At 42.4% G+C, this 22,919-nt stretch overlaps 1 protein-coding gene across 2 annotated transcripts in view; it reads left to right on the top strand.

Moving 5' to 3' along the window:
• agap3 (ArfGAP with GTPase domain, ankyrin repeat and PH domain 3) overlaps window positions 1-21,675 on the top strand; it is a 291,019-nt gene extending 269,344 nt beyond the window's left edge. For both annotated transcript variants that reach the window (XM_060921058.1, XM_060921056.1), the window contains exons 17-18: window positions 10,968-11,223; window positions 14,820-21,675. In XM_060921058.1, the coding sequence (XP_060777041.1) occupies window positions 10,968-11,223; window positions 14,820-15,035 (472 nt within the window). In that variant the 3' untranslated portion in view covers window positions 15,036-21,675. The remainder of the gene's footprint in view (window positions 1-10,967; window positions 11,224-14,819) is intronic.
• The last annotated feature ends 1,244 nt before the right edge of the window (window positions 21,676-22,919 follow it).

A 22,919-nucleotide genomic window follows, 5' to 3' on the forward strand; every position in this document is an offset into this window, starting at 1 on the left:
AAGGAAGCGACACGCTATGTTCATTGCTCTGTTGATAGCAGGGCTTGCTTGCTGACCGATGAACTAGCTAGTGTTAACCCTCTCTCATATTATTTGCCCTGTTAGCGGGGATTGCGTTGGACTCGGATCAGTCGTGGACTTGACTCAGGCTCAACTCGGATCCGTAGTGGACTTGATTTGGATCAGTCGTGGACTCAACTCAGACTCAACTCGGATCAATAATGGACTTGACTCAGACTCAACTTGGATCAGTAGTGGACTCGACTCGGATCAATAATGGACTCAACTCAGATCAGTAGTGGACTCGACTCGAACTCAACTCAGATCAGTAGTGGACTTGACTCAGACTCAACTTGGATCAGTAGTGGACTCGACTCGGCTCAATAATGGACTCAACTCAGATCAGTAGTGGACTCGACTCGGCCTCAACTCGGATCAGTCGTGAGCTCAACTCGGATCAGTAGTGGACTTGATTTGGATCAGTTGTGGACTCAACTCAGACTCAACTCGGATCAATAATGGACTTGACTCAGACTCAACTTGGATCAGTAGTGGACTCGACTCGGATCAATAACGGACTCAACTCAGATCAGTAGTGGACTCGACTCGGATCAGTCGTGAGCTCAACTCGGATCAGTAGTGGACTTGACTTGGATCAATCGTGAACTCGACTCAGATCAGTAGTTGACTCAGATCAGTAATGGACTCGAATTGGACTCAACTCAGATCAGTAGTGGACTTGACTCGGATCAGTAGTGGACTCGACTCGGATCAGTAGTGGACTCGACTCAGACTCAACTCAAAATTTTCTTTCATGACTTGGACTTGAACGCTGTGGACTCAAGACTGGACTGGGACTCGAGATTTAGTGACTCGACTACAACACTGGTGTAAATGTATGAAATAAGGAATAAAACACTTGGCGGCATGCGGTTTTAGGAAAATAATCAGTGAGACAAAGCAGAGTTCTTGTCACCACACCGAGGAATCTTTTTTCTATGACAACATGTCCTGAGTTTTTCGTTCATACTTTTTCATACAACAGCGAAGATTTTCCTGTAGTGGAAAACCTTTACCTGTGTGTGTTACAAAGCACTGACACTGGAAACTCCTTCCTGTTTTAATCACCGCCTTCTGACCAATCAGGTTTGAGAATTCAGCCACACTGTGGTGTCATAAAATTGTTGTGTAATGTTATGGAATGGTAGCAGACTTTCACAGGCCACGGTTGCTTTTCACACAAATATGCGCTGACGAAACCTCAAAAGGAAAGACGTCAAGATTTATTGACAATGAATGCGAAGTGTTTTAAAAAGTCACGGGATGAGCATAAGGCAGTGTTTATGATTACAGAATTATAGTATCCAGGTCAAAAACAAGCCAAATGTTTTGGGAAGCCACCATATTGCGATACAGTTACACGTATATGATGTATTACCGATATGAGAGTCCTTAGTCGCTTTACCAGTCCGGCTCTCATGCCACATCTCTCGTCTGTATGCCAGTCTGTCTTTTCCCCCACTCCCTCCCATCCTTCCCTCTGGTCTAGCTGTGGCAGCTGACATATCAGCCTGTTCTGCAGTGCTTGCTGATTTGGAGTCTCTTCTTATCTTATTGTCCAGGAGATAATAAGGGGGCGTGTTCCCATTTAGACACCATTGTGCCTCCAATCAGCGCTGCTGTAATTAACATGTGATGTGCAGGCACACCATTTGGCTCGGAAAGAGGTGGCACTGTGTTCCGAACTCCTAATTAGTCATAGAATTAGCAAGCATTAAAGGAAGAAGTCCTCTCGCCACACACTGTTGGAAGGATGGGGAATACAGGAAATAAACATCTTAACATCCGGTCGCACTTGGAACCCAAAATCTCATCTCCACACTGTTTGTTGTTTATCAGACATATGGATGTGGTTATATTCAATGTAAAAAGAGACTCGTGGGACTTGTGAATCTCACCCCTCTCCTCTCTGTCATTCACTCATCCAATTCAAACAACGAGCCCTTTCTAGTCGCCTTATCGCCTGGCGCATGAGGTTGAAGGGTCAGTTCTGCACTGAGCATGCTCAGGAATAGCCGCCTATCGATTTGGATGTTCATGAATGGAGGTGTTAGATGAAGAGCGCTAGATAGAAGTGTTGAAGCTTGAGTACCGTCTTGAGCCCCATTCTACCGTCAGTGCCTCCCTTCTCTCTCTTTTCTTTGGTCCTTCAATCTGGCTGGCTTTGATCCCCCTGAGCCTTGAAGGTCCGGTGTAGATTGGGGAGTCCTTTGTGGGGATGTGCCGAGCAAGAGTGACAGCAGTGACAGCGGTGATAAAAACATGTCCCCCCTCCTTCCTGTATTGTCCAGCACAGACATGCTGTTCACAATGTGTAACCTTTCGATAGGCACCAGGCTTTAACCCTCGCGCTGCTGAAGTCGAGACTAGCACAGGCTCACTGGTGTGGTAGGTGGACACCATAGAGTCAGGGTTCAAGAATCTTAAGTGCGTTACCAAGTTTGTAAGTGAAGTAAAATTTTGTCAAATTCAGGTCTCTCGAGTCATTAACACCGAATGCACGCCACAGGACTTCCAACGTCACAGAATCGCTGACCATTTCACTCGACATTAATTACATTGTTTGCAATCGGTTACCAGGTGGATGTGGCACGAAGATAAATGCACAAGCTCCGCATCATGTCGCCATTTTGTCCAGAAACAAGAAAGAAACTGTGGAGGAAATACTGATTGAGAACGTGCGAGCAACAAGGATTGTCTGTTCTGCAAAGAGAACTGGAGGTATAATGGGGGAAAAAATTTTTTTTAATTGTAATGAGGTATCATAATGAGAGTAATCGTGCTTGTTTTTATTTTTGTTGCTCCTAAGAGCCATTTTGAGAAACAAATTTATTGTGTTTACTAGGGCTGTAACGATATGCGTATCGAAATCGCGATACGCAGAGCCACGATCCGTGTCGCGATACAAGAAGGCAGAATCGCGGTACACCCTTTCAAACTTCTCCTCAGCCCAAAAACAGAGGCGCTTCCAAACTTCAATTTATGAATACTTTACTTTTTATTTAAATTACATTTTAAACTTACTTAAATTACTTTTATTTTTTATATCTATTAGTAAGTCGTTTTTTCGCCGACCTGCGACAATCTTCTGCGAGTCACGCAACGTCCACACTCGCCACTGGCAGCCATATGGCGTCCTTGGCCACCAGAGCATTCGTTTCTTTTAAGCGGTCGCCATTCTGGTTGCGACGCGGGGAGCGAATCTGTAAACAAGCAGCTCATTGGCTGGCTAGGTGTGCCACAAGCCAATCACAATCACTTGACCGGAAAGGCATGCAGTGTTGCCAGATTGGGAGGTTTTAGGTGCTTTTTGGCTGGTTTTGAACATATTTTGGGGTGGAAAACGTTAGCAGTATCTGGCAACACTGAAGGCATGTCTGCTTGGGCGGAAGCCTTCTGCGGCAGTTACATTTTGACACGCGAGCAATGTTTCACCATAAAAATTCCGTAATTTCCATCTGTTTTCCGCGATCACAGAAAATCATTGGCCCTATGAGAGTGAGACAGTGAGAGAGCCACCCCCCCCAAAAAAAAAAATCTTAACGGATTTACACGATTTGGAAAACTGACTTTTTCAGAACCGAAAAAACAGAGCTTCCGGCTCAACAGTATTATTTTGAGAAATAAAACAATCTTTGGATATACATTTGTTCATTTTTGCATACATATTACTCATTCTCTGCAGTGGTCTGAATTATTTGTTATTAAATAGTTAATGTGAGTAAGTAAATGTTAATAAGTCAAATTTACTACTTTAAAAATACATTTAAAAAAAATCGTGGGTGTATCGAATCGTGGGTCAAAAATCGCGATACGAATCGAATCGTGAGTTGGGTGTATCGTTACAGCCCTAGTGTTTACCCTTCCTCTAGTGTTAGGGTCGGCACAGGGTTAGGGTTTAGCATGCATAAAAGTACTACATAAATTTGTTTATTGCATCAAGACTTTTTGACTTTGTCAGGAACTTCTATTTAAACAAAATAAAATCCAAAAAAAATAATTTTACTAAATTATAAAATGCTCTGGTGAAAATTGTGACCTTTGTGTTGTTAGGGTCAGTTTCGACCCAGTTAAAATATAAGATTATAAAACAATAATAAATGCCAAAACTGAAATCATAAACACACAATCAGCCAACAGCCAGCTCTTCCTCCAACCACTTGAGCTTCAGGCCCACTTTACACGGGGACGGTCTGAAACAAAAACGCAAAAGTCCGTTTTCGTTCTCACTTTTTTCCGCGTCTACACGACCGTTTTCAAGGAGGAAATCTGCGTCTATACGGTGACGCATAAATGTGTGGAATTCAATTGGATGTGCATGCCAGGCGGCTAGGTGGTGCTGTGAAAGACCTCCGCTATGTCTGCACGCATGCGCAACGTCTTCCATCTTGTCTGATCTGCACATCTGCGCCGCGAAAACTTTGACTACTCTGGCTATGGTAAGTAAGAAAGTAAGTAAAAAAAGTAAGAGCGTACTATACCCGCCTCTGTTCATTAACGGTATATGTGCAGATTCGGTATAGATGTTCGAAGGACTCCTGGACGTTTATTAAAGCTGCCAGAGCAGCTTGAAGGTCCGTTGGATCGATGTAATCAGACATGCTCTTACTTTTTTACTTACTTTCTTACTTCCCGGGCTGGCATGTACAGTATATGACATATGTATGACGTAAACGCGTACCCGACGTGAGCAGATCCAAGCAGAGTTTCGCGTATTGGGTAGTTTAGACGGATATGCAACGGGGGCTGTTTTTAACTTATCCACTCTGGAAGGCGTTTTCAATTTTTTCCGTTTTTCAGCCTCGGAAACGCCGTCCCCGTGTAGACGAAAGGCACTTCCGATAAAATATTTAGTCGTTTTTACCTGACAGCGTCCTCGTGTAAACGGGCCCTCAGTCAGGGGCTTTTCTCTTTGCCTGTTGGACAGAACAAACAAAGACAGACATGTCCAGGCATGTAAGGCCAATTGAGTTTAGAGTTGGTGACTTGCAGAGTACACATCTCCAATTTACAGCATGCAACACTCACTACGTTTACATGCACGTCTAAATCGAGCTGCTGTTGGTAATCGAGCAAAGGGTCCCAGCAGGGGTGCCAGAGAAATCCAATCCTACATGCACAAGTGAAATCGGGCTATTGTGCAAGGTGCATTGTGCACCCGAGCCACACGTGGCGCTACACGCCCCATCGTGTTGGTACACTTCCGGTTGTCGTCATGAAGAAGAGCTATAGTGTTGCCAGATCCTGCAACGTTTTCCAGCCCAAAACATGTTCAAACCCGCTAAAATGCACTTAAAACCCCCAATCTGGCAACACTAGCAGTTCCGTGTTCAAGCTGTTAGGCTTGCTCTAACAGACTATGGCTACAAACTGTCCGGCGCAGACCACTGTTTTGTAAGACAACTTATTTTGCACAATAATATTTTTCTAAAGTCCATTTTTTGCTTACAATTTAACTTGTGTCTTAATAAACACACAAAAAGTTCAATTGTTTTGTTTTTATTGACATTCTTCAGATGTTGGACACACATATATATATATATATATATATATATATATATATATATATATATATATATATATATACACACACATACATACACACACAAATACAATGACTTGTTTATGGACACAATGCAACAGCTGTACAGATGTATTTGGTGATACAGTAAGTGAGCTAAATTTTAACAGTGCAAACAATGCCACAAAAAGAAAAGATTCATGCCGTTGTCATGATTCGTTGTCATGCCGACCGAGGCTGTTGTGTTTCCCGCTTGTGGTCTCGTCACTCGTCACTTCCGGAAGTAGCTCGACAACTAGCTCGATAGGGTATACATGCACTAAGTAGCTCGGCAGAAATCGCATAAACTAGGTCGTGTAGCTCGATTCCGAGAAATCAAGTTCGGTTCAATTTCAGCCGAATTAAGGTGTATACATGGCATTTTGAACTTCGATTTCAGTCGAGCAACGGCAGAAATTCGATTCTCTCTATGTGCATGTAAACGTAGTGAATGAGAAGAGGACTGAATGTAAGCCAAGCTCTGGATCATATCTTTGCTGATAATGAGGCAGAGGACACAGAGCAGTATAGCGATGGAGATGAGCAGGTCTCTGAGCAGGAAGATGATGTGGCGTTTCAACCAGAAGACACAGACACATCTGATCAGTCTGATGAGGAGGTCACCGGTGCTGAAGCTGCTCCTGCTGAAACATTCAGATCCAAAAGTGGCAACATCTGTTGGAGCTCAGTACCTCCTGACGTACATGGCAGGACAGCTGCTGCAAACGTCATCAAAATGACCCCTGGGATCACAAGGTTTGCTGCGACGAGAGTAAGTGACATCAAGTCATGTTTTGATCTGTTTATGCCATTGTCACTAAAAAAAAGTCATAATTGCTATGACAAACCTTGAAGGAAAAAAAGTCCATGGCACCATGTGGAATGACATTGATGAGGAATGCCTGGATGCCTACATTGGTGTTCGTCTCCTTGCTGGAGTGTACAGATCCAGCAATGAGGCCACTGATAGTCTCTGGGACGCATCGACAGGCAGGAATATTTTTTGAGAAAAAAAAAAAAGACTTGTTTTTTGCCCTTTTCTTGAAGTAAATATATATGGGTCGAAATTGATCCGAAACACCATAGATGTTACTATAGTTGATAATATTAAAATGAAAATCTTTTTTTTTTTTTGAACATTTAACCTTCATCCTACCAAGTGGGGTCCATCTGGACCCCGCACCTATATGTTTGTTTGCCATTTTAAAAATATGTGACATACTGCCTCACCGTTTTATGAATTTGTCGGAATTTATGTCTTAATTAAAACACTAAAGCACCGGAAGATCAGCTTTTTGCATTGTGAAGGTATAATTAATTTGTTACTGGGGTCCAACCGGACCCCAGAGTAAAGTTTATCTGTCTTTCATTTTATAATTGAATAGCACACTGAAAGTTAACTTCTTTTATTTCTTTTATGTTCCATAATGAAACTACCAAGGCATTCCTTCTTGGGGTCCGTGTGGACCCCACTGCTGCAATAAGTGCAGGCTGCAAAACAAAAGCCCTAAATTATTTTACAATTACTTTTTTGTTTTAAATTCTGTAAGAAAAGACCTAAGTTGTAATCCAGAATGTTTTACAGCTGCATGAGCTGCAAAAATCATGTATATAATGGCAATTTTTTTTGTGGCGCTATAATTTGCTCCATGTATGCTAGTTATTGCAATATTATTGCATTTATAATACATCATTGATATTCAGCCATAGTGGATTTTGTTCTTCAATAAAGTTATGTCTGTTTGCTGCATTGAATTGGTTCTTACTGCATTGATTTCAAGGTATTCCCTCCTGGGGTCCATACGGACCCGCCTGGTAGTTTGTGTATGTAAAATTGGCTGGTAGGATGAAGGTTAAGTGTGTTCTTTATGCCTTGGGCCCTTTAGTGTATTGCTGTTATTAATACAAGATGTTCTGAACAAAACTTATCTGGTGATTTTGTCTTTATAAGCTTTAATTTTAAAGAAAAGTATTGGGGTCCAAACGGACCCCACATGGTAAGATTAAGGTGTAAAATAGCATGGTAGGATGAGGGTTAAAAGCAGAAGATTTTGAGAGAATTTTGGCTACCAGGTCGCTCCATTGTGTGTAGCTGTCAATGTTGATTTTAAAAGTAACTAAGCAAATTACACAGGGAAAATAATAGTAGTAATATTCAGCTTGATTGCACAAGCACTGGCCTTCGCCAACACTACACTAACTGGAAGGTAACTGGACTGCCGCACTAACAGCACCGAGTTGCGGGTAAGTTAGCATTGGCCTTTGCTAATGCTAATACTACACCAGCTAGAAGGTGACTGCACTGTTGTGCTAACAGCACAGAGTCGCGGGTAAGCTCGCGCTGGCCTTTGTGAATGTTGATATGAAGAGTGTGCATGTATAATAATAATAATAATAATAATAATAATAATAATATTGGCTGTACTTTTTTGTATTGCTGTTATTAATACAAGATGTTCTGAACAAAACTTACCTGGTGATTTTGTCTTTATAAGCTTTAAGTTTAAAGAAAAGTATTGGGGTCCAAACGGACCCCACATGGTAAGATTAAGGTGTAAAATAGCATGGTAGGATGAGGGTTAAGAGATGTGATCTAATACCCCTCAGTAATAGTCAGGTAACAGAACAACCTTTTATTTGTTTACATTATTCTCTTGAGGTTCATTTGACCGCTTTTTTATATTGAAAACGAGGGGTATGCTGTTAAAAGAAAGGCCCAGGGGGCCACAACAAAAATATTAAAATCAATCTTTTCATGGATAAGAGAGCAGAACAAGGTAACCAAGAGGTAAGAAACAAATTAGATGATAAATAATTGTTTTTAGGGTATTTTATGGCTGATTTAAGACGCGGGTCAAAACCGACCCGTTAACATAAGAGATAGTAACAGAAACCTAACACCAGAGCAAGGTTACATTTTGCTCTTGTGCTCCAGCACAAATAGATGAATGATGAACCTGATTCAGGGATCTGCTGCGCATGACAGCAAATGAACTTGATTTCCTCTCAGGCCCTGTCCACACGGCAACGGATTCAGGTGACTCCGATACAATTGCTTATCGTTTAGGCCTGGCGTCCACACGGCACCGGCGTTTTGGGTGCCCAAAACGCAATCTTTTTGAGAACGGGTTCCAGAGTGGAAAGATCTGGCAACGTTGCCGTTGTGAAGTCGTCTGGATGAGTAGAACGGATTTGTTTACGATGACGTCACAACCACATGACTGTGAGTGCTTCACACCGGGTAGAAGTGTAACGAACTCGATGCGAGTTGTCAACAAATCCTATAACTTGGTTCATGAAACGCGCTTACAAAATATTTTCACTGTGAATATTTATTGTGTAATGGTGCAAAGTGAGAGAGAGAGAGAGAGAGAGAGAGAGACTCTGCCCTTAGGGCAGAGTCAATCCCGCCAGCAAAAATAGGGAAAAAAAGGAGCGATCTCACCTCTTCAGATGATGGTTTAAGTCCTACAATACATTCCTCAAAAAGGGCGTAGAAGAGCAAATTAATCCATCAACATGTAGCATTCAATTTATTCCGGACCATTAAAGACGCCGCCTTCCGCGTAGAATCATACGTCATCCTTGCCGCCATATTGGATAGGTCAAAGCGGAGAATAAAGATTCATGTGCTGCATTTAACTGTACCAACAGGTTTACCGTCCAAACGAGATCACATGGGATTACCTTTCACAGGTGAGAAACAACAAATTAATCCATCAACGTGTAGCATTCAATTTATTCCGGACCATTAAAGACGCCGCCTTCCACGTAGAATCATACGTCATCCTCGCCGCCATATTGGATAGGTCAAAGCGGAGAATAAAGATTCATGCGCTGCGTTTAACTGTACCAACAGGTTTACCGTCCAAACGAGATCACATGGGATTACCTTTCACAGGTGAGACTGGAAAAATACTTTTCATTGTATTTGGTCATTATAATGTAATTTTACGAACAGATTTTCCTGACTTTGTGGCTAATATGAAGTCTCGCGCATAATAGTTTATGCGCATGCGTCCTTACTACTTCTATTGTTCTGGTGTCTCCGAAGGGACCGTCTTACAGCGCCCCTAGAGGTGTGGCATGTGTATTGCATCGTTTTCAGCAAGCGTTGCGTTGCCATATGGACCTGATATTTTACTGATCGTTGCCCATTTGGACGCGATATCAGACTCTCGCTGGCTGCTTCTCAGTGCTAATCTTGAAATTAAGCGCAGACGGGTTTGGACGACGTGATTAAACGGAGAGAATATCAAACATGCTTGAAAATATTGGCACCTTTAGGATCACTTGCAGACTGAGGGGGGAAAAAAAAACACCAACTGCCATATTTACAATGGTACACCAGTCTTCACAGTGTTATACAAAGAGGTCTCAAGCAGCCACAAGGTGTGTTGCTTTGACGCTGGAGCCTCCTTCCATAAATGCCAAATTAGCTGAAGTATAAAACCTGAGCTTGGGAAAATCAACTGAAATTCTTTTCTTTAACTTAGGAATGTCCCTTTATTTTCGAGCAGCAAGTGGGTTTTTGCAGGATGTCCCTCAAACACCTGTAGAAGTGGGTTTCTGCGATGAAGTGTTTCTGACCTTAACGAGGCATAAAACCGTATCTGGTGTTTAAGCACAAGATTTAAATTCCATAGGATTAATAAAAATGTTCAACTGGGAGCCATTCAGAAAGAGGCTATAGAAAAGATTGAGTTGCGGTCCAAAAGTGTATTTGATTTGGCATAAGCCTGAAACATAGTGCAGAACTTTGTGACCGTTGGGAGCAATGTTTAAAACACAGCATGGCGCTGAACTGTGTACAATTTACTGGCAAGCTGTCGGGTGATTAAAAACAATGTGCTTGTCATCTTTTTAGTGTAGCCCTATTAACACAGATTCAAGGCATGCATGCAAAATGAAATATGTTCCTGCTTACTGTGCGCACTGTGTAGCAGTGACAGCAACCCTCGGTCAAAACGTGAAAGATTTGCAGATGATGCAAAGTGCTGGTGGGTTCATTTGCTGTAAATGATGAAAGCATGCACAGGAAGAAAATGGACCATGACACGAAACTGTACATGTCTCTCTTTGGTGGAGTTCATTAAACGCTTTTGGTTTGACGCCAATAAAACAACTTGCAGGACGTGTGGCTGGCTAAACCAACATTCACGCTAGCAACGCTTGCAAAAAAGCAACCGTTCGTTCTCTGTGTACCGTACGTGCTGTGATTTCAGTGACGTTGGAATTGAGACCCCGGGAGACAAAATCAAAAATCTTCTCAAGCGTCAATATTTTAGGAGTTTTGAGAAGCGAATTATCTATAATAGGTCCTCGATATGCTTCTTCTTTTTATCAGGGAGGAGAAGGAACGCTGGATCAGGGCGAAGTATGAGCAGAAGCTCTTCCTTTTGGGCCTGCCTCAGTCGGACGTGCCCCTGGGGCAGCAGCTCCTGCGTGCTGTGGTGGAGGACGACTTGAGGATGGTCGTGCTGCTGCTGGCTCACGGCACGAAGGACGAGGTGAACGAGACGTACGGCGACGGGGACGGACGCACGGCGCTGCACCTCTCCTGCGCCATGGCCAATGTAGTCATCACACAGCTGCTAATCTGGGTAAGGGCCATGAAGTTTATATCCCATAAATTTATCTTTCGAGCCATTTCTGCAACTGGACACACATGTAATCATACCTTAGTTTTTTTCCATGCAGTTCAACCAGACGTCCTCAAGCCTGTTCTCATTGCTCCAGTTACTGATTATTTTTTCTTCAGTTAAAAACAGTCCAAAATTTCATTTTAAACACACCTAGAATGCTAGCTGATGTATGAAAATAATCAGCGACAGGGTGGTGTTTTATTTCTCTTATATCGCAGCAATTTGCCTTTTTTTTATTCAAGAACGACATTTCAAGCTTTTTATTCAGTTAGTGTTACATTTAATGTTCTGGAGACAAGTTAGTTCACAGCTATAAACAGCCATTTGCTCCCCTCAGCAGATTCACGTCTTTCTCTCTTGAAGGTAATGAGAGAGAAAAACGCTGCTTATCATGTTCCTGAGAAACTGGAAAACGTAAACTCGTCTGTCCTGAAAACTTTCCTGTAGCGGAAACGTTCCTGACTGGAGCAAAGCACTAACACTGGAGACTCCTTCCATAAATGCAAAATAAATGTCTCCAAAAAATAAACGCCACCATTTAAACCATTACAGTCCTGTCTCGGACTGCAGGCTGGCCTGGTGGTTGGCGTGTCCGCGTCTTGACCGCGAGTTCACGAGTTCTACTCGCGGCCGGGTCATACCAAGGACCATCGTAAAAATGGTGCCAACTGCCATCTGGCAAGGCATGTTGCAATACAGATGTGAGTAGGGAGTCAAACTCTTGCAGTTACCAGAGGACTGGCCTCCCACTGTAACCCTAGCTGTATCATAGGCAAGATGCAGAGGGCTACTGAAATGGAAATCAGCGCCGCACCCGTGTGCCTCAACACTGGGACAGGAGAATGCCTGGGAAGACCAGATGCTGGCATGGGAGGGACTTTGACTTGACTTGAATCCTGCCAAATCCTCTGATGTTGAGCGTCTGTTATACAAGTCCTTGTGACTGTAGAGACGCGAACGCTTTAGAATGAGCACATTGATATATACACCCGGAATTTTCCTGGCAGCCAGAACTATTACAGAAAATGAACCAACACCTTTTGAATTGTCAGAATCCAGAATTCAACAGTGCTGTCGTGTTTCAGCCATCCATCGCTCGTGGTGATGACTGCTTCGTTAAGATGCACAGGAACGCAGATGGGCCGCGAGGCCCACACCAGAGCGACAGAGCCGCCTGCGGCGGTGGCACGAACGGCCTGGCCGAGCCGCCATGGAATATCTGGCTTTGTGAGCTCTCGTATGCTATTCTCCTCTCCTAACGAAGAGCCTTGCACGGTAAGGTAAGACAAACAATGTCATGCCCCCATCGTATTGTCTCTCTGGACCTCCAGACCTGATGCCAAGTGGTGCACAAAAGTGCCCCGCAGTGACAACTGACTTGCCAAGTGATGCCATCCGTTGGCCATTTGAGTGGCTCTTCTGCGTGCCATCTAGTGGTGTGCCATTGACCCTGTTGGGTTCATCTGCCACACTGCACCAAAGCACACCCTGCTGCTAGTGCCTTATTGGTGATGTACTATTTAACCCATAGCTGGAACCCAGGCAGGTGCTACCACTCTGGGTCAGAGCGGACCTGGGAGCAATGGCGATGTAGGGGTAACTCCACCATCCTCAATACTCAAGTCCTCCCGGACCTGATACTCACGACCGGTTGCAGTTTAAAGTCATACCCATTCATGTAATAATGTCACGTAATAATACTTCAACTAAGATATCAATCCGAGTCAAATCAGAGCCTTCAAAGACCAGCCAAGTCTACAGGGGTGTTCACACGGCAACCTTTACTCCGGTGTAGCACCGGGGCTGCCCCGGTAGAGCGTTCACACGGTACAAAGTTATAGCGGTGTAGCCCCTGAAAGCTGCTTAAACCGGTGCAAATCTAACCCTGCTTGGGAGGTGGTTTAAGAAATTTACTCCGGAGTAAATGCTAGTTTGCGGGGCAGCACCGATATAAAATGGGACGTCTGAACGCTACAGGGGTAGACTCGCTACGCGTGAGGAGAGTTGATTATATACTAGTGCTGTCAAGCGATTAAAATATTTAATTGCGATTAATGTCGCGACTGTCATAGTTAATTCGCGATTAATTGCAATTTAATCGCACATTTTTGTCACATGAAAAACCATTGTAATTCTCTTATCAGCATAAAAAAGTGAATGGGCTTGCTCACCGTTCGAACTACGGGGGTACTCGGGGGATCCGAGATCCCCTGAAACAGACATGAGATCCCTTGAAAACATGATTTGGGAAATGTTGGGGGGTCTCTAAAATATTGGCAAAATGATGTTTATTGACATAGCAATCGTGTGTAACGGGAAGCATTTGCATATCCGAAGTGAGTGTGCGATGGAGATCCGCGCTCTGAGACAAGCGCAAGCACCCCCCCCAAGGGAAAAAAAAAGGGACCCCCCGAAAATATCGGCATAGTTCGAACACTGGTTGTGCCAATGTTTTTTTTTTTTTTTTAATTGCAGAGCATAACACGTCTTGTCACAGCCACTGCAAAGTGGGGCTGGAGCCGCCGATGCGAAAACGAAACTTACCGTAAGCCGAGCACCGTGGCTCTTTGGGGGAGGGCAGAGGACTCTGGCTGTGTGGGGCGTGGCATCATATCACAGAGCGTTAATCTCGCGATAAAAAAATTATCGCCGTTAAAATTGAGTCAAGTTAACGCGTTAATAACGCGACATTTTTGACAGCACTATTATATACACAGACATTGCATAATTTGCATCCTGGTATTTTGCGCTTCCAAAATGGCGAATATCAACAACAACAGAACTGCGTGTCTTCCAGTGTTGCCAGATTGGGCGGTTTTAAGTGCATTTTGGCAGATTTTAACATATTTTGGGCTGGAAAACGTCAGCAGTATCTGGCAACACTGGTGTCTTCATCCACGTTGTTTTCCCGGCGCTTGGTGATGCCATGACAACCAGGAAAAGGAAGTACATTTTCACGCATGCGCATATTTCATTTCCGCATTATTACTATCGTATAGCACGGTCGCAAAAACTGCCGTGTGAACGCAAGTGGGGCTGCACCGGTGCTAACACGCTTCTCTCTAGTAAGCAGGGTTGTGACGTGTGAACGCTCCACAAAATTTACACCGGTGTAAGATATATCGCAACAAAATACATCGGCGCAGCATCGATGCAAATATGTGCCGTGTGAACACCCCTTACGTGTGTCCATGTGATTCAGAATCAACATTTTAGGGTTTTTTTCCGACTCTTTAAATATGTTATGGAATGCAAGCAAGTGTTAAAATAAATAAATAAATAAATAAATAGCAGAAAAGAAATTTGGGCCTCATCATTAAATGGAGTCCAGGAGGCACTTAGATTCCCAAAGCACAGAGCGAGGTTAATGTTCATGTTAATTAAGGTCCTTTATTATCCAATTAAACAGACTAAAGCTATCGCGTCGCTGGATTTGTTATAGTTACGAACCAATCTGCATTTATACATCATGGATTTTTTGAGTTGTTGATTATTTTACTATTCCTGATGTCACTCACCCTGTTCCTCTTTTTACACACTTGTCCTGTGTACAGTATGGCGTGGACGTGAAGAGTCGTGATGCCCGCGGTCAGACGCCACTGTTCTTTGCCCGGCGAGCAGGAAGTCAGGAATGCGTCGACATCCTCGTCCAACATGGCTGCCCTTCAGATTCCGGCGGCACGTCAACACCGACCAGCACGCGGCACAACCCCAACGCCAACAACAACAACGGACAGTGCGAGATGAACCGCAGCATTAGCATCATGTAGATTTGAAACACCGTGCTGTAAGCCTTCAGTGTCCCAGTGCCATGATACTGTGACTTCCTTCCCTGCCTTTAGCCATTTCCACACGAACGCAACGATTCACGTTTGCGTGGTTAAAATCTTCTCTTCCTGTTGCTCCATTGTGTCGAGTCAGTGTGTCAATCCGAATGTACCAGGTTCACCCAAATTCCCAAAATCTCTTGATATATTATATGGCTGCGCTGCACTGTAACACCATTAGCTCTATGTGTAAAGCCATTAAAGGCTTAGGACTAGGACGAGTCATTTTTAGAAATATTTCTGTTCAGATTTCAACATTTCACGTTTTATTTTTCTTTTTTCAGACTCCATGCCAATGTCTTTTGATTTTGCTTTAAAGCCTGGAAAGAAAAAAAAAAGCCTGATTACGGGAAGACGTGAACCTGTTGTACGGTAGAATTTAATAAGGTACCGTAAGGTGGACGTAGTTTTAAATCTTAAGCATCCAAGCCCGTCAAAGAATTTTCTCAGCGTTCATCAAAGCAGATAACCGCCTAAGAATACCTCTTCAGTCAAGGCTGAAGGACATGATTACCCCGAGCTGAGAATAATACGTCGTTATCAGGGCTTTGTGAGACGGATTCGAGGAGGACGCTGAAGTGGTCTCCTGACTGGTTGACACTGCGGTCTACATCCACGTTCTATATAAAAATATACAGTATCAAATGAAAGATCTGTTAAGTGACCTGCGTTTGCTGTGAACTTGTGTGCGTGCTTAGAGAATGCTCATTTACCTCCTCCGTACTTGATTATGCATTGAAAAGGACATTTTCCATTTTGTACTGATATGGAATAACAGGATTCAGGACGGTATTACAGATTACATACAGAATTATGTATATAGTAGCTTATATTTCCCTTTGACTGCCTCATCCTACCCTTTAGGTGCTAATCGATTAGCAAAAAAAAGCTTGACCAACGTCGTTGCCTCTCTAGTGACTCTTAACAGGATGTAAGCTCTTGCTAGTAAGGATACTAGCATGGCTTTTGAATTCCTGATTAGCCAGGCTAGCCTTTTCCATCAAATGTTATTCCTTTTTTTTTTTTTTTAACCTGTCCTGATAAAACGCCACTTCGATTTGTCTCAAGTCGTGCTAATGAGCTGAGGGAAGGAAGTAACGAAGCAGGATGCTTTGTTGTCGAATCTGATCCGTTTTGAGAAATCAGAAAATAAATCATGTTAATACTGTATTTCTTTTTTTTTTAAATATACCATGCAGTATTTTATGTTTGCAGAGCGTTTGTTTATGATTAGCTCCTCCACTCATATCTTCACAACCCGGTGAAAGGGAATATGGCATTCTGTTAATCATTTAATGGAGATGTGAAAACAGTACCGGTAACATCTACAGCGTAGTCAAATGTTTTTAATGACATTCCTGTTTTGGGGACAATTCGGCAGCTTTATGTTGATTCGTCTGAAGTTGTACATCTGCAAAGGTGCCAATATTTACACTTTTTGACCCCTTGCTACCAGGAATCGGTAAAATTTGCAGCCCAAAATATCACTGACCTGAATCCAACCCAAAGTGTTTGGGCATTGGAAAAAGAAAATACATTTTTTCATCGTCTTCTCTGTGGCGTGCGCGCGTTTCTTTGCAGTATCTCCAGTTCGACCGTTATCCACGCCATCATCTCTCTTTACCCTCTACGCGTTTTTGCGATATGTCTTAAAACAGAAATGGTTCTGTACAGCACAGATGCCGTCTGTACCTCGCCCTTTGTCTTGTTTGCCACAGCCAAAGTTTTTGTTGAAGGTTATCTTTGCGGCTGTGGACTATAACTGAACTAGCCCTAAAAACCTGCGACCCCGGATGCTTTATCCGTCTGCAGCCTTGTTCCGAAACTAACCCAAGTTGGCATAAAAACAAAACAAAATGCAACCCTTGCAACACTGCTGGTGGAAAAGGCAATTCACTCAAGGAGAAAGGATGCGCATTGGCTTCACTGCCGACCTTATCTAATGCTGTGTTCACACTTATACCGGTACGAAAGTGGTATGACTGTATCGATGCAAAGTATTACCGGTACAGTTTAGTGCATCTGTCCACACTAGCGAGAAATGTTTGCGGTTTTCTTTCACGGTAGTTGGAATGCGCGTGGGCGAAATGTTTCCGTGGTTACCGAGTAACTTCCTTCCGAGAATATACGGGATGGCATCCATTATTTCGAGATCTCGAGAAAACAAAACAATTATTCCGTGATCTCGAGAAAACAAAACAATTATTCCGTGATCTCGAGAAAACAATTATTCCGTGATCTCGAGAAAACAAAACAATTATTCCGTGATCTCGAGAAAACAATTATTCCGTGATCTCGAGAAAACAAAACAATTATTTCATGATCTCGAGAAAACAAAACAATTATTCCGTGATCTCGAGAAAACAAAACAATTATTCCGTGATCTCGAGAAAACAATTATTCCGTGATCTCGAGAAAACAAAACAATTATTCCGTGATCTCGAGAAAACAAAACAATTATTCCGTGATCTCGAGAAAACAATTATTCCGTGATCTCGAGAAAACAAAACAATTATTCCGTGATCTCGAGAAAACAATTATTCCGTGATCTCGAGAAAACAAAACAATTATTCTGTGATCTCGAGAAAACAATTATTTCGAGATCTCAAGAAAACAAAACAATTATTTCATGATCTCGAGAAAACAAAACAATTATTCCGTGATCTCGAGAAAACAATTATTCCGTGATCTCAAGAAAACAAAACAATTATTCTGTGATCTCGAGAAAACAATTATTCCGTGATCTCGAGAAAACAATTATTTCGAGATCTCAAGAAGACAAAACAATTATTTCATGATCTCGAGAAAACAAAACAATTATTCTGTGATCTCGAGAAAACAATTATTCCGTGATCTCGAGAAAACAATTATTTCGAGATCTCAAGAAAACAAAACAATTATTTCATGATCTCGAGAAAACAAAACAATTATTCCGTGATCTCGAGAAAACAATTATTCCGTGATCTCGAGAAAACAAAACAATTATTCTGTGATCTCGAGAAAACAATTATTCCGTGATCTCGAGAAAACAATTATTTCGAGATCTCAAGAAAACAAAACAATTATTTCATGATCTCGAGAAAACAAAACAATTATTCCGTGATCTCGAGAAAACAAAACAATTATTCCGTGATCTCGAGAAAACAATTATTTCGAGATCTCAAGAAAACAAAACAATTATTTCATGATCTCGAGAAAACAAAACAATTATTCTGTGATCTCGAGAAAACAATTATTCCGTGATCTCGAGAAAACAATTATTTCGAGATCTCAAGAAAACAAAATTATTTCATGATCTCGAGAAAACAAAACAATTATTCCGTGATCTCGAGAAAACAATTATTCTGTGATCTCGAGAAAACAAAACAATTATTTCATGATCTCAGCTGGATCGCTGTATCTCCGTCGGTAGAGACGAAGCCGGGCCAGTCTTCTGCGGAGGTGCCGCGGACTAATTTTGAAATTATCCCTTATTAAAAGACTTAATGCAATCTCTCCCTGTGTCAACCCCTGATCAAAATATTGCCTTATTAGGTGATCGATTATTCCAGACATTCTAATGACCAAAGTTGCGTCTATACAGAATGAGAAATCACCCCAAAGTCAGCATATCACAATAATAATAATAATAATAATAATAATAAGTTAAATTTATATAGCGCCTTTCAAGAAACCCAAGGACGCTTTACAATTATAGACAAGGAAAAAAATGAATAAATAAAAATAATAATAAATAATTTAAAAAAAAAAGTCCACCAAGTAGGGGTCAGGATGTAATTCCCGTGATGTAGCAGCCACAGTCCCACCAAAAGGCGCACGAAAACGAGTCCCACACCGCCAGCACCGCCGCCGTGACGCCGTCAACAACATTGCTCGAACACCACGCCATGGATCCACAAAGCGAGCAGAGAAGCTCCACCACGCAGAGCGCTGGTGTGTCCCAAACCGCCTGCACAGCCGCTGCGACACCACCGAGCAACATCGCTGAGAACATCACGCCAAGCACTAAAGCACAGAGCGCTGGACAACCACGATGTAAAATGAGTAAGAGGCTCACTGCAGTCCACAGCTGGGAGCACAGGCATCACCCACAGCGAACCAAGACTTGGAGGGAACCGACGCCCCAAACTGGGTCCAGAGCTACACCACAACCGGCGGACAAAGCACTCAAACAAACATCAAACTACACAAACACAGAAAAAAAATGAAAATAGAAAAAGAAAGAAAATAAAAATAAAATTAAAAAAAGCTCTGGTGAGAAGCGGCAGCCAGAACGCGCACGACGTACTCTCAACCGGAAACGAAAAAAAAAAGTCTCTTGGCGCACCTGAATGAACCATTTCTCAGCTGTTTACTCGAGATCATGAAATAATTGTTTTGCTTTCTCGAGATCCTGAATTAATTATGTCGTTATCTCGGGATAACAAGGTGAATAAAAAAAAGGATTATATGAAGGGCCTCTCGCGGCTTCCGTACGCATACATGTCAACCTATACGGAATGTCTGTATTTTATACGGATTTGATTCAATAAACGTAGTATACGGGCGTATAAATAAAGTTATACGGATTCTTTAAAAAAACTTCAATATTTATTTAGAGCTATAATCAATTCCCATGATGATAAAAGAGCGCATAACATTTACAAACGTACTGTACACCACAGACAGCCAGTAAAGAGTCTTATGAAATCGCGCGTTATCTTGTGGTAGCGAGACTCCGTTCCACTTTTGATCATGCGCACACCGCATTGCGAGAATCCCGCCAACCGTGAAGTCATAGACATATAAACATAGACGCCGCCTTCTGCGTAGAATCATACGTCATCCTCGCCGCCATATTGGATGTGGCAAAGTGGAGATTCTTCAACCGTCTCTGGTATAGCGTCTAGACAGTAGCCGAGAATAAAGATGCCTCATTCATGTGCTGCGTTTAACTGTACCAACAGGTTTACCGTCCAAACGAGATCACATGGGATTACCTTTCACAGGTGAGACTGGAAAAATACTTTTGGTCATTATAACGTAATTTTACGAACAGATTTTTCTGACTTTGTGGCTAATATGAAGTCTCGTGCATAATAGCCGCTCGGTGAAACCTGTCTCCAAACAACGAAGTATTTCCTTCGTAACTACGCTGATCACACTTTGTGTTTTTGTCAAACATTGGAGCTTTGTATTCATTCTGAAGGTTTATTGTTATTAATATTGAATAAAAAGTAACTGGGATATATCATTGTTAATTATCATTCAAATTTTAGGTAAATTATTTTAATTTGCAGCTTATACAGATTTTATAAGGGAAATACGGATTTTGGAGGTTGGTTATACAGGTTTGATTGACCAAAGGTTGACATGTATGCGTATGGATGAAACAACGTGTGTGTGTGCTTTTTGTTGTCAGTGTACAGTCTGTATTTCTGGTGGTCATTTATTCAGTCGAATCGTATAAAATGCGCGAGGCAGTTGAGAAAGAAAGAAACAAACGAATCTCCGTTCTTCACTATTTTATTCAGCGAAGACATCGATTGAGGTGTGCGACTTTGCGCATTATATTTGTATCGATACAGAACCGCTTCATCTGTCCACACTACAGCGAAGCGCTACAGTACCGATACTGTACCGGTACGAAACCCATACATTTGTGGGTTTCGTACCGATGCAGTTATACCGCTACAGTACCGGTATAGTTGCTAGTGTGGACAGGTGTTGCGGTACGAAAGTAGTTTCGTATCGGTACAAAATCCCTAGTGTGGACAGGGTATTTGATGTGTAAATTCACAAGCCTCTGTCTTCTCAGCCAGTAGAAAGTGGGCGGCGCTATGGACCCTTCTTGGTAATTTTTAATTTATTTTTTTTTTAATAGAGGAGCTGCTTTTAAGTATCATCACACCAATCTTTTGCCTCATTGTTTTCCTATTATAAAAAAAAAAATGCCGTCTCATTTGCCCACCGGTGTTTTCACGGTAAAACTTGATCTCTTTGCCTGCTAGCGTTTTCTTGTTTCTTAGCAATGTTGGCACCTCTGCATCTGAACTTCATTCTTCTATTTTATCGAATTACCGTATCATGACCAGGAAAATGCAGCTTGTCTTCATTTCTTGGCCTGGATAATAATTTCAAAATCAGGTCATCAGCGTATCTGATTGGTTCGACTGTGTGCTGATTGGCTCGAGAGCTGGTGCACCGACGAAATGGCTCTGAACAGACTAAACTTGCAGAAGTACCTGCGCACTTGTCTTTCTTTTCCGTTTTTCTTTTGAAGAGAGCATTTTAGCCCTCTTTAAGTTTACTTCATTTTTTTCCAGTACCATGCATTTGGTCTCAATGTGCCTGTCATTACATTGCCTGACCATCAAAGGTACTTTTTGTGTATAATGATGTATATTTTACATATTTATAAAAAGACGCCGTATGTAAATATTGTTTTTTTTTTGTCGCTTTTATTAAACGGTTTGTCCTTTTATGTTTTTCTCTTCAATTTTTCCATTGTTTTTACATAATGAAGTGACTTCATGAGTGTGTGCTCGGATGCTTGGCTGACTATTGACATAATAAACACTCGAATAAAATGATTTATACCATAGCACACCCGAGTGTTGTTCTTTCATTAATCAGTTTGTTCATTAGAATAAAAAAAAAAAAAGATGGGTAATGGTTAATCACAAAGGAGTGAACATGTGGTATGTACAAGTTCCCTCCCTCTTTTCCTGCATATACATATCTTTGTGTTCTCTTCTCGTTCTCCGTCTTCCCGAGTTGTGTCCAGGGTTCCGGATTCACTACAATCCTTACCAGGATAAAGCGCTTACTGAAGATGTATCAAAGGATAGACTAATGTTATCTATTACTCCATTCTTGTTTGATTTCTGAACTTCATCCTTGGCATCCTTCTTGTTTAATTTTAGCCAGCTCGTTTCTTTTCCCTCTCGACTTCCCTTGTCAGAAATCCGAGTGTCTCACCTTCTCCCTGCTGTTTGCCTTCACCTACCTCTCTTTCAGTCTCTTCGCACAATCTCTGCCTGCTGTGCTCTCTGCATCCCTCTTCTCTCTCTCCTTCTCGCTTTCTCCTCCGCCACCCCCCTTGCGTTAATTTGCTTGAGAATGCATTAGCCGTAATGAGAGCCGAAGGCCGAGGGAATCCTCCAGGGTTCCATTAATCATTGCTCCTCAGACAGCCAACCTTGATTACAAGTGGCAAGAAATTCATTAGAGCCGCGCCTCTGACAACTTTTATCTCCGCCACTGGATCTGACTCATTAGGCAGCCAAATTAAGGCTATGATGGCCCTGATGAAATTCATCGCTTGTTTATCTTGTGCGATTCGATGCATCTGCCCATATTTTCAGGCTCGTGGGCGTCCTTTGCACACTCTCCCCCCACCACCACCACATCCCATCCCAGACATTCCTTGGGATTCAGGTCTCCTTTTGCTGCCTGGAAGAACCTGCTTCTTCTCTGAGGAATACCTTGGCATTGGGGGCTTGTTAGGTAATGATGATACAACAGTGGAAACACGGCGATTATGTAATTCATTTAAGAAACAGGATGGTGCGGAAGGTAGTGTTCCTGACTCTCAGCTTCAATCCTTGGGTTACTTTCTGTACAGAGTTTGGCATCTTGTCCCTGTGGGTTTTCCTCTGGGTTCTCTGGTTTCCTCCTACCTCCCAATCAATGGATTGGCTCAGGTAAATTTCCCCGAGGTGTCAATAAGCGTGTGGTGCCCTGTAATAGACAACAGGCATTCAATCCACCCATCGGTCCTGTGATGGCCTCCAGATCCATCATTGCCATGACTAAAACATACAGAGGTATCTTCTTAGCTTTCTC

The sequence above is a fragment of the Neoarius graeffei genome, chromosome 5 (assembly GCF_027579695.1).
Source record: "Neoarius graeffei isolate fNeoGra1 chromosome 5, fNeoGra1.pri, whole genome shotgun sequence".
Taxonomy (NCBI): Eukaryota; Metazoa; Chordata; class Actinopteri; order Siluriformes; family Ariidae; genus Neoarius; species Neoarius graeffei.